This window comes from Canis lupus, chromosome 1, assembly GCF_011100685.1.
Source record: "Canis lupus familiaris isolate Mischka breed German Shepherd chromosome 1, alternate assembly UU_Cfam_GSD_1.0, whole genome shotgun sequence".
Lineage (NCBI taxonomy): Eukaryota > Metazoa > Chordata > Mammalia > Carnivora > Canidae > Canis > Canis lupus.
This window is the reverse complement of record NC_049222.1, coordinates 116,691,902-116,704,473: the sequence shown is the minus strand read 5'-3', so window position 1 is coordinate 116,704,473 and position 12,572 is coordinate 116,691,902. Positions and strand designations below refer to the sequence as shown.

Genomic DNA, 12,572 nt, shown 5'->3' with positions numbered 1-12,572 from the left:
AAAACAGAAACACTTGTAATGCTTCCTGCATTTTGAAACACTTTCCCCCTTTATTTTGTTTTCAAATTACAAAAGTAATGTATGTTGTAACAAGTAAAACAATGGAAAGATATATAAATTAAACAACTGCTTATTTTCCCCTTCCCCCCATCAAAGTAACCAATGTTAATTAACACTTGGCTGTATATCCATCCATACTTTTCTTTGTTCATATAAACATACATGCATATATATATATACACATACAGGGTTCTTACTTTTTTTAAAAAAATAGATTTATATACATTATTCTGCAATTTTCCCTTTTCACTTAACAATATACCACAAACATCTCCACAAATTAGCAGAGTTCTAGCTCCCCACTCAAATAACTTCACTTAATCACACGTCTGAGATATAATTGGTTCATTTATGTAATTTTTTTTCTATTTGGCTTTCATTTTCCCTGACTCCCTCCGAACCAACCTGCATCACCCACCTCCCCCCAACCAAATGTATACTCTTCAATACTTTTCTTCATGCATAGAAAAATCATACACAAACACATATGAATACATGTTTATCATTCATCTAGAGGAATTTTGTCACTGATTTAAAAAAAGAGTCGTTTTTATACACTTGTACTTTGCTTTTTTTGCTCAAGAAAACATTGTAGACTTCTATTCAAGTCCACTAGCATGGTTTAATTTGTCCACCTTAATGGCTAAACGCTATGGAATGCATATACTAGTTTCTCCCCTCTTCCAATTTCCCTATTGATGGGCATTTATTTTGATTCTAGTGTTTTATTGCAGTAGGAACAATTTTATAATAAATACATATGTTCATCCATCCTTATATATTGGGGTTTTACTTCTAAGAGAAGATTTCCCAAAGTGGCATAAGTATTTTAAGTTTTAATAGATGTTGCCAGATTGCTTTTTGAAAGAGCTCTAATGATTTATGTTTCCACCAGCGGAGTGGAAGAACAATCTTGGGACAGCAAAAAAGCATTCCTATTTCTTGTCAGTTTGACTGCGTACTGTTATCTCATATTATGACTTTAATCTGTATTCCCCAATAATTACCAAGGCTAAACATTTTTTGATGGGCCCATCATCAGCCACTTGGATTTGCTCTCTCTACAACTTGTCTATTCATCTTCTCTGCCATGTTTTGCCACTAAGTTATCTCTTCCCTGTCAAACTGAAGAGCACTTCTCTGACTGCCTTTGCAAATATTTCATCCAAAATTATAATGTACTGACTTTGTTGATGGCACCTTTTGCCATACAAAAGATCATACATTAATGTAGTCAATTTTTTCCTGTTATTTGTGTTTTTTGTTGTTGTTGTTTTGTTTTTTAAGTAGGCTCCATGTCCAGCATGGAGTTCAGTGTGGGGCTTGAACTCATGACTGAGATCAAAACTTGAGCTGAGATCAAGAGTCAAAGGCTTAACAGACTGGGCCACCCCAGCAGCCAATTTTTAATTTTTAATAGCTTTTGAGTATTCTGTGTTGGTAAAGTTAATCTCTCCAATCCCTACATTGTACATATAGTCTCCTTTCATTTTCATTTTATTATTTAAAAAATTTAAATCTTAAATCCACCTGAATTTTTTTTAAAAAACATGGTTGGGGCCACTAGTCTAATTTTACTTCCTTCCCGATTAAAAGCTAATTATCCCAGAATTCTTTTTAAATAAACTATTCCTTTCCCCTATGGTTTGAAATTCTACCTTTTATATATGAGAAAGCTCATATATATTAAAGTCTATTTCAGGATTTTCTATTCTGTTCCATTGATGTACTTATTGACTCCTTTGTCAATATTTTATTAATTTAAAAAAAGTGTTACTTCATGTTATGTTCTGACAACTGGTATGAAATTTTCTTTTTCACACTTTTCTTGTCTAGATTGTTAGAACAAATGTTCTTCCATATGGGCTTTAAGATCATTTCCCATAAGATTAAAAAAGAAAAAGGCACAGACATTTAGTGTATTCCAAAAGAAGTGCATATAAATTATTAGATGTTTACAGAGAGTAGCTTTTTAAAAATATTTTATTTATTCATGATAAACACACACACACACACACACAGACCGAGACAGAAAGACAGAGACAGAGACACAGGCAGAGGGAGAAGCAGGCTCCATGCAGGGAGCCTGATGTGGGACTCAATCCTGGGACTCCAGGATCACACCCTGGGCCAAAGGCAGGCGCTAAAACGCTGAGCCACCCAGAGATCCTGAGAGTAGCTTTTAATTTCTATACTGTCATCTCAAAAAATTATCTTTTAACTCAAGACAATTACAAGTCTCTTCATTTACTGATTATACAATCATATCATCAGTAAGAAGTTTTACCTTTTTTTTTACTGTTTACACCAATTACTTAATTTTATTTTCTATTGCTTTCATTGAAAACTCCAAGACAATATTTAGTAAAAAATAGTAGTAAACACCCTCATCTCTAATACTACTAAATTCTTCAACCTTCAAAAAAGTTTTAACATAATAAATGCTATAGAATTTTGGTAAAGATACTCTTAAGTGGTTACTATATATTTTTTATTAGGTTTATACTATATATTTGATGATTGGAAATGATTGCAAAATTTAATTAAATACCATTTCAGCATCTACTGATGGCAATTTTCTCTTTCAAACTGTTCATTTTATTGATGTATTTCCTATTATTGGATTGGCTCTGTATTCTTGCAATAATTCTTACTTGGTCATTATAATATATCATTCTTTAAACATCCTGCTGAATTATATTTGCTATTATTTTATTTTTTTTAATTTTTTAAAATTTTTATTTATGATAGTCACAGAGAGAGAGAGAGAGAGGCAAAGACATAGGCAGAGGGAGAAGCAGGCTCCATGCACCGGGAGCCCGACGTGGGATTCGATCCCGAGACTCCAGGATCGCGCCCTGGGCCAAAGGCAGGCGCCAAACCGCTGCGCCACCCAGGGATCCCTATTTGCTATTATTTTAATTTTTGTTTCTAAATTCATGAATAAAACTGGTTTGGGGTTTTCTTTTTTCCACTATTTTTATTTGGGTTTGGTGTTAAAACTTATTCTGACTTCATAAAATAAATTGAGGAACATAGTCTATGGGCTGTAATTTTCAAGGAGCACTGGTACCACTCTTTAAGAGTTTCTAGATCTCAGCTGAGGTCTCAATCTCGGGGTCATGAATTCAAGCTCCATGTTGGACTCCATGCTGAGCATGGAGCCTATGAAAAAAGTTAGATGAAACTAATTACGAAATCATCTGGGACTGGAGTATTTTCAATCCTACATCTTTAATCACTTTTCCAAACTCAATGGTAATTGTTCTATTAAGTTACTACTTTTTTTAAAAAAATATTTTAAAGAAATATTTTATTTATTTATTCATGAGATACACACAGAGAGAGGCAGGGACATAGGCAGAGGGAGTCCCCGTGGGGGGCCCGATGTGGGACTTGATCCTGGGACCCCAAGATCATGCCCTGAGCCAAAGGCAGATGCTCAACCACTGAGCCATCCAGGTGCCCCAAATTTCTACTTCTATTGCAACTTTTCTAACTTACATTTTGCTAGAAAAACATTTATTTCCTCTTTTAAAAGCGTGTTCTTCTAGAGTTGTAAGAAGTATCTCTTATCATTCTTTTAATTACATCTTTATCTGTGATTATGTTACTTTTTTCCAAGTTTTTATTTAAATTCCAGTTAGTTAACAAACAGTGTAATATTAGTTTCAGATATAGAATTTAGTGATTCATCACTTACAAACAATACCCAATGCTCATGTGATTGCTTCCTTTCTTATTCTTGATCAGGCATTTTTTTTTTTTAATTTATGATAGTCACACACAGAGGGGGGGGGGCAAAGACATAGGCAGAGGGAGAAGCAGGCTCCATGCACCGGGAGCCCGACGTGGGATTCAATCCCGGGTCTCCAGGATCGCACCCTGGGCCAAAGGCAGGCGCCAAACCGCTGTGCCACCCAGGGATCCCTTGATCAGGCATTCTTATAGGGAGGCAAATCCTGAACAATGTGGCCATTTGTTTTATTTGGATGACATGGCAGCTCAAGGAAGTAGACTTTTTTCAAAGATTGGAAAGATGAAACAACTTGTGTTTTTGTGCCCAGGGCATTCACAGGGAAACTGATAGGGAAGAAAAGTGGATGTTGCTGAACTAGTTTGCAAAAAGAAAAATTTTCCTTCTTTGGTCTCTGCATGAAACATTTCTGAATTATAAGACTCATATAAACAGTGTCTCTCCTACTCATTTGTTACAAGGCATGTTAAGCAAGACTAAGAAAATAGAAGAAAAAAAAGAAATTAGAAAATATGCACAATACCAGGGCTACACTACTTTTTGTCAAATAATGGCTGTGCTGAATAATCAAGTTTATAGTATTTTGCTCATCCAATATTAGGCTGTGAAACTATTCTTTAGCTTCGGCTTTTCAACATTAACAGATGTTATTATCATTATTTTTTATATTGTTAAGACACTGAAAGACAATGGTGATATTTAGAGTAGAAAAGTTTGATGAGTGGCATTCTACATAGTATGTGACACATGTGTTTGTTATTCACAATTTACATTAAATTCACATTTACACTCCCAAAGTATAAATAATGCTTATTATGTGGCTAACTGTGGAATATACCATAATATACCAATTCTCTTCACATATATTTTATATGCTGTTGTCATCCCATTAACATATTTCTGAACTTCATAAGCCAAAGTGACCATAAGTGATGTTTATGTTTTATAAAGTATTTTCTATAATCTTTGTATAAAAATTTCTATCACAATTAGAACATGACTTCCCTTATGGTAAAACATCTTGCCCAAATTCATTAAATCAATGAGATTTCTCCTAAAAATGAACACCTCCACATATAATTAAATAGGATACCTTGCTTAACGCTTTCTCACAATTATTAGGTTTTAATTCCTATAGGCATTCTTTCTGGCATGAATTTTCTGATGTCTACTAAGGTTTGGCTTCTGGTAAAAAGCTTTGCCACATTCACTGCATCCATAAGGTTTTTCTCCTGTATGAGTTCTCCAATGTTTATTGAGGCATGACTTTTGGCTAAAGGATTTTCCACATTCTCTGCAACGATATGGTCTTTCTCCTGTGTGTATTTTTCGATGTACATTGAGGTATGACTTCTCACCAAATGATTTCCCACATTCACTGCACACAAAGGGTCTCTCTCCAGTATGTGTTCTTTGATGTTCTCTGCGGTGTGACTTCTGAGTGAAGGCTTTCCCACAAAAAAAACATTCAAAGGGTCTTACCCCAGTGTGAATTCGCTGATGTTTAATGAGAGTTGACTTATGTGAAAAGGCTTTCCCACAGTCAGTGCATCCATATGGCTTCTCCCCCGTGTGACTTCTCTGATGCCTAATGAATTCAGACTTGTAGCAGAATGCTTTCCCACACTCACTACAGACATGGGGTTTCTCTGTAGGTGGAACCCTCTTACGTTTGTATACAAGAGAATTGGTTACTGCTGGTTTATACATAAGTGCTGGGTTGTGGCTGAAAGCTTTCTCGCAATGACTGCATTCCCAGAGTCTTTCTCCATTAGGTCTTCTATCGTGGTTTGTATGCTGTAACAATTTCCCACATCCACAGCATTCATTTTGTTTTTTTGAATAGTGTCTCTTAAAACTAATCAAGTCTAAATTATGGTTCACATTCTTTCCACAGGGGTCCCAGTTACTGGGGTTCTGAATGGATGGAAAAAGATTAGTGCTCAGAGTTGATATTTTCCCAAACTTACTGTTTTCATGGCTTCTTTCCTTGGGCAAGGTTTTCTTGCTGATGAATGCACCTTGTTTCAAAATCATGTCTTGTCTTTTCCTCTGGACATTAACTTGACAGATGTTTTCTGGAGAAAATACAGCAAACCTTTCTTTATTCTATTATTATGATCTAGAATAAAATTACTAGAGAAACACCCTAAGAATTTAAATGATGCACAGTATATGAAAAGAAAGCATGAACCATAACTAAATGCAAGGAAAGGTGTTGTACAAGTAGAGAAGATTCACAACACTGGCACAAATGAAATGGAGTAGGTCAGAGTGTATACAAAGAAGTAATTCTGAGGAAGATTGGATATTGTAGAGTCGTAGTTGGCAAACATGTTCTTAAAGGGCTAGAGAATAAATTTTAGGCTTTGTAGGCCATTTGGTCTCAGTCAAAATTACTCAACATTTCCACTGTATTTGGGGTACATAGTATGTAAATATAAGGACACTAAGGACACAGCTGTGTTCCAACAGAACTTTATTCACAAAATCAGGTGGCCAAACTAGAGTCTGTGGTTTGTCAATCCTGTTACTGAGGTGTCATATAGCACCTTGCTATTCAATGTGTGGCTCTTAAAAGAGGAAAAAGGTATCTGATAGCCAGGTTACAATGATTTCATGAAGGCTAATGAGCACAGTTTATTGAAACAAAATACACCCCATGGCACCAGAGTGTGATGGTTAACAGTACTTGTTCTGAAACCAGACCACATGGGCTCAAATCTCTGTTCGGTCCCTTAGTTTGCTATATGTTCTTAGATAAGTTTCCTAACATTTCTGTGATTGTTTCATTTGTATATGGGGTAACAAAGGCTGGATAGCTCACAGGTGTTGTAAGGACTGAATAAAAGGATGTATGTAAATGGTTGAGAACAAATCTGGCATAGAGTGAGCACAAACTGAGTGTTCACCAATAATTCTAGTGCTTTGCTTCTACTACTATTACAACCAAAGTGGATGGAAGGTGAATGGTGGTAATTTCAGAGACATCATTTTGGGGAGAAGCAGGAAAATGACTTGAATGTCTTTGGGGTTCATCTTTAATTCAATTATGTGATTACAACATGGAGCATAAGTGGCACTAACAGATGTGGGAAGAGATAGCAATGATTCTTCTTGCTAAGTCCATGACTTGTGGAAAAGTAGGAAGTTCATGGGCATCCTTAAGAGTAGGTTACCAACACTTGGAGTACCATGAGTATTGTTGGGATATTTTACAGAGCTTATGGGAGAGGAAATTATTCTGAATGTTAAATGAATGTGGTTAAGATGGGCCAAGCTTAGTCATCTGCTTTCCTGCCCAGGTTACCTGAAATTCAGTACTTCCTCCTCTTGGACTTAAGGAAACTAAAGGACTTAGGGATAACTAAGGGATTAAGGAAAGAATGGGAAGTGAAAGTGTGGGTACGGCAGGCAGGTCTAGGGCATTTTACTTGGAAACTGTGAGAACAGGAGATAGGAAGGAACCAACAGGAGTGGGAGAACAACAGAAACTTACTTGTAAGAATGCCTGAATGTGAAAGAGAAGGTTTACTGATAACTTTAAGAGAGGCCAAAGATTCTAGAGAAAGGGCAATGGAACAAGAACACAGGAGAGGTAAGATGAGAAGGAGAAGGAACATCTGGATAAGGAGGTGGGGTGCATGGATTTTGAAGGGTCATCAAGAGAAGCTAAAGCTCTCCGAGAAATGTCTCCAGTTGCCTGCAAAGCTCTAAGGCTTTTGAGAACTGGACTCTGAATGAAATCCAAAAGGTGCTAGCCTCTAAAAGTGCCTCTTTTGCTACATTTATACTCACCCTGACAGTGGCAGCCTGAGCATGCTGCCTCACAAATCCATGGTGCTTCTTCCTGCTCCAGCTTGAGGATCACATATGGTTTAGTGCCTTCATAACCTGTTCCAGGGAAATGATCCAGGCCTTGGGCTGAGCTCCTTGGTCTTCAGGGCCACTCAGGCAGCATTAAAGGCTGCACAACAGACATTGTACTTGGGAGAAGACTGTACACACACCTCATCCAGAACCCAAAAGGAATTAGTAATTCAGGACCACTGAACCTCAAGCCAAACTCACTAAGGCAGCACAGTGTAAGAGTTAGGAAAGTGGACTGTGCAGCCAGACTGCTGGGGTTCAAATCCTACTCTGGATTTAGGTGAGTGACACTGGGCAAGTTACTTCACCTATCTTCACCTTCACAATGAATTCCAAAGTGTGTCTCTGTTTCCAAATGTGGAAAATAATGGTACCAATAGTACCTACCTTGTAAGGCTTTTAGGAGAATTCAAATAAGTTAATATTTTAAAAGTGGCTGAAATAGTGTCTGGCACATAGGAAGTATATGGTACTACAAATGCTCTAGGTACCTCAGTTAATTTTAGCAACTGAAAAAGGAAGGATTATTCAAGCATAATCTAGATTGTGTGGCGGAGCTGTTCTTACCCACTGAGACAAGGTTGCTGTAGGTCTCCAACATCACATCCCGGTACAGCGCCCTCTGGGCAGGATTCAGCCTGTACCACTCCTCTTGAGTGAAGCCCACTACCACATCTTTGAATGACACAGGTCTCTGCTGAAGACGAAATGACATTAAGTCACATGGGAAAAATGCAGCCAGAGGTGGATGGTATAGAGTGTTTATGCTCCTAGGTCAGAGTTTATCATGATCATTTATCTATCTAGAATGCCTCTTACATTCCTGGCTTTGGGCTTTATATGGTAGGAAAAATAACAATCACATTGGAACCCACTCTCATATACACTTTGAGTCAACATATATTAATTAAAGAAGACTTGTGGGGGGGGGGGGGAAGAAGACTTGTTCTGTGTACCCTAGTGAGGGTTGCTGGAGACATAGTCATGGATGGTTCCTAACTCAAGCTCTCACAGCCTGGCAAGAAAGCAATATGTAAAGCCATCTAGCTGAAAGTATAAGAGCTATGGTGGCAGGACATCTAGGTTACAGCATGTAGAAAAGTGTGAATGGTCCATTAAATGTTTCAAGGTCTAGCAAGGTGTCAGAGCTGGGGGATATTGAAGCTGAGTCTTCTCTATAGAAAGATGGAGAAGCTGTAATCCTTGCAGCGGGAGTAGCATGAACACGGGAATGGAGAACAGTGACTTTATGGGCTGCGAGGCTCTTAGTAACAGGAGTATACAGGGGACTGATGAGAGTGATGAGATGATGGATTTTAAGACAATGGAAAATCAGGGGAAGATATGTATAGAAAGCACATTCTATGAGGCATGTGGTGAGTTTCTTGCACTCCATGTCAAGTGGTACAGTGGTAATTCTAAGCAGACTGCAGAGTTAAAGGACAGATATTGTATCCCTAGAGTAACCACTAAAATCATGGTGCAGAGGTGTACTGAAGTAAATGAATTCCAAAAATACTCATTTAATCCACACAAACACACACATAAGAGAAAAAATAAAGGAACAAAAGCACATGGGACAAACAGAAAACCAAATACTAAAAAGATATATAGAAGTCCAACCATACCAATAATTATATTCATATTAAATGACAGTAAATTATAACATAAGTTAATCTATGACTGAACACTCCAAAAGGCAGAGATTGTTAGGCTGGATAAAAAAGCGACGCCTGTAAGAGATACAGAACTCACACATAATTTGAAAGTGAATGGATACAGAGAGAAATGTGGTAGGTGACCTGGGGAGAGGTAAAGAGTGTAATAACGCGGTGGAATAATAGCAGGTGGAAGACCGTGTTCACAGGTGAGACAGTAACAGTGAGACAGCAAAGGATCATTGTAAAGAAGAGCAGAGTCTGCACTTTAACTGGGTGTGGGGAGTAAAAGAGGGGTAACAGTAACACCCAACTCTCTCAAAGCCAACTGGGTGATGGTGGTGGTAAATCAGACATAAGAACCAAACAGCAGAAGCAAAGAGGAGGTGTTGTTAGACATGTAGGGACACATGGGTGGAGACACTTAGCAGGCAGCAGGATGGACATATGAGTCTTGTATCAAGAGCAAGATCAGGAAGGGAGCTAAAGCTCTGGGAACCACCAGCAGAGAAGTGGTAGCTAACATTGTCAGTGTGGGATTTCTCTGCAGGGAGACAGGATGAGCAAAGTGCCCAGGCCAGAGCTCCAATGGACACTAATAGATAGCTATAGATCCAGAGAAGGACCCACAGGTACTAACCTGAGGATGCCTGTGATATTGTGATACATTAAGAAATATACATTTTGCCTTCCATCCTGGTTCCTGGAACAGAGCTTCTTAAACCCTTGTAACTTTGTAATAGTGGTAATAGGAGTGTCTTTTGTTATTCCTAACAAGCCCCAGTCAACAAAATAAGAATTTATGCTAATGACAAGGAGGGGTCTGGTCATCAGAGAAACTAACCAATGTGATTAGAGGGTTGGAACTTCCAGCATCCTTCCCTACCACCCAGCCACTGGGGTGGGTGGGCGGTACCAGAGATTGAATAATTACCAATCAATGATTCAATCAACAATGCCTAAATAATGAAAATCTCATGAGGGACACCTGGGTGACTCAGCGGTTGGGCATCTGCCTTTGGCTCAGGGCGTGATCCCAGAATCCCAGGATCCAGTGCCACATCAGACTCCTTGCGTGGAGCCTGCTTCTCCCTCTGTCTGTGCCTCTGCCTCTCTCTCTCTCTCCCTGTCTCTCATGAATAAATAAATAAATAAATATCTTAAAAAACAATAAATTGAAGAAAGTTCTGTGAACCTTTATTTTTTTTTAATTTTTTAATTTTATTTATGATAGTCACACAGAGAGAGAGAGAGGCAGAGACACAGGCAGAGGGAGAAGCAGGCTCCATGCACCGGGAGCCCGACGTGGGACTCGATCCCGGGTCTCCAGGACCGCGCCCTGGGCCAAAGGCAGGCACCAAACTGCTGCACCACCCAGGGATCCCCTTCTGTGAACCTTTAAAAAATAAAGAAAGAAAATCTCATGAAAAACTCAAGAGCTTCCAGGTTGGTGAATACATCTGGGGAGATGCACACCCTAAACTCCACACAGAAGTTCATGTGCTCAGGACCATTCTGTACCTTGTCATCCGGCTTTTCATTTGTATCCTTTATAATAAACCTGTAATAGTGAGAAAAGTGTCTCCCAGAGTTCTGTGAGTGATTATAGTATATTTTCAGAACTGAAGAGGGGGTCATAGGAACCCCCAATTTATAGCTAGAAGTTAGAAGTCCAGGTGACAATCTAGGATTTACAATTAGTATCTGAAGGGGAAACAGTCTTGTGAGACTGAGTCCCTAATTCATAGGGTTTGTGCTAACTCCAAGTTGAACTAAGTTGTAGGACACCCAGTTGGTGTCCACAAAGAATTAGAGAATTGGAGAATTACTTGGTATAGAGGAAAAAACTCCCCTATTCCTGTGAGTAGAGGAAACAGTACCTACGATAGATCTTCAAGTGACTGTAAAGAATTGAACCTTGCCCAAAGAGAGGTCTCATCTTTACACTCAGCTCCTGAGAGTTATTCTCTAAGCCCCTGGAATGTTCTGCTTGATATGTCTGTCTTTGTCTACCTAGGAGCCTTGGGCCACATGAGATAGTCTAGTAATGTGATTTCTGGTGGGGGCTTTGGGTCACAGGCATCAGGTCAACCTCAGGGGAGGCTGGTACATCTCTTTGAAAAATGTGGGGTCTTTCAGTGGCACCTGAGCAGTGGCCTAAGCAGATGAACCTGAAGGCAGGACCCAAACCAGAGTAAAGCCACAGATGCTGGCACATGAGACCCTAAGACCCATACAAAGACCATGTATAGGAGATACCAACCAGATATACTCTCTGATGCCAGAATAACATACCATGATAGTGGAGAGAACAATCAGGCTTTTATTACAGAGCATGGGGCCTGGCTCAGTTGACAGGCTCTGGGTAGGTATTTCCCAAATACAGCTAATTGGAGTGGGATGGGATGGGATGGGATTGGATGTGACAGAACATAACAAAATAGAAAAGATGTAATTTGGTACCCAAAAGGCCATGCCATTTTCACCAAACACAGGGATGAAGAGGAAAGAGATCGAAGAAACATTAAGGTTGTAAAATTAGCATGACTAAGTGACTGAGTATGAGGGGGGAAGATGGGGAGAAGTCAAGGACAAATCTCAGGCTTCTGGCTTGCCCAGTGGTATGGTACCATCTCCTGAGATGGGAAACTGGGGCACAAAGAAGTCCCAAGACTTGTGCAAGGTCATACAGATGGTAAGGACTGGAATTCAAACTCAGTAGTCTAGTTCTAAGTCTGTGCTCCTACCCAGTATATGCTGTTGCATTGAACACAGAAGAAGGGGCGAAAGGTACAGTCTAACTTAGCAGAACAATCAAAAAGCATCTTCTTATTTCAGCCTCAGCAAAGTCACCTGGGATGTTGGCCAGAATAGTCTTAGTAAAGTGGGGAGAGAAGACGTTAGACTCAAGAAAAAGTAAGAAGAGGATCCCTGGGTGGCTCAGCGGTTTAGCGCCCGCCTTCGGCCCAGGATGTAATCCTGGAGTCCCAGGATCGAGTCCTGCGTCGGGCTCCCTGCATGGAGCCTGCCTCTCTCCTCTCTGTGTCTCTCATGAATGAATAAATAAAATCTTAAAAAAAAAAAAAAAGAAAGAAAGAGTAAGAAACAGGATATGGAAACATGAAGATCAGAAGTCACTGCAGGAGATGAAGGAGGTTAGGGGAGAAAGGAAAGGACTTTGTGGTTTGGAAGTGGTGACGGTTTCTAGCGCTGGAGGCACTGACAAT

The 12,572-nt window shown here is 39.2% G+C and overlaps 1 protein-coding gene across 11 annotated transcripts in view; it reads right to left on the bottom strand.

The window, feature by feature from the left end:
* The window catches only part of ZNF793 (zinc finger protein 793), a 40,045-nt gene that overhangs the window by 6,900 nt on the left and 20,573 nt on the right, over window positions 1–12,572 (bottom strand). For 7 of the 11 annotated variants that reach the window (XM_038529201.1, XM_038529200.1, XM_038529207.1 and 4 more), the window contains 3 exons: window positions 8,255–8,384; window positions 7,616–7,711; window positions 2,967–5,895 (listed from right to left, as the gene is read on the bottom strand). In XM_038529201.1, coding sequence (XP_038385129.1) covers window positions 4,943–5,895; window positions 7,616–7,711; window positions 8,255–8,384 — 1,179 coding nt within the window. In that variant the 3' untranslated portion in view covers window positions 2,967–4,942. Of the gene's footprint in view, window positions 1–2,966; window positions 5,896–7,615; window positions 7,712–8,254; window positions 8,385–12,572 lie in introns of those variants that run through there. The other 4 variants (XM_038529205.1, XM_038529204.1, XM_038529208.1 and 1 more) reach the window with 3 other exon arrangements.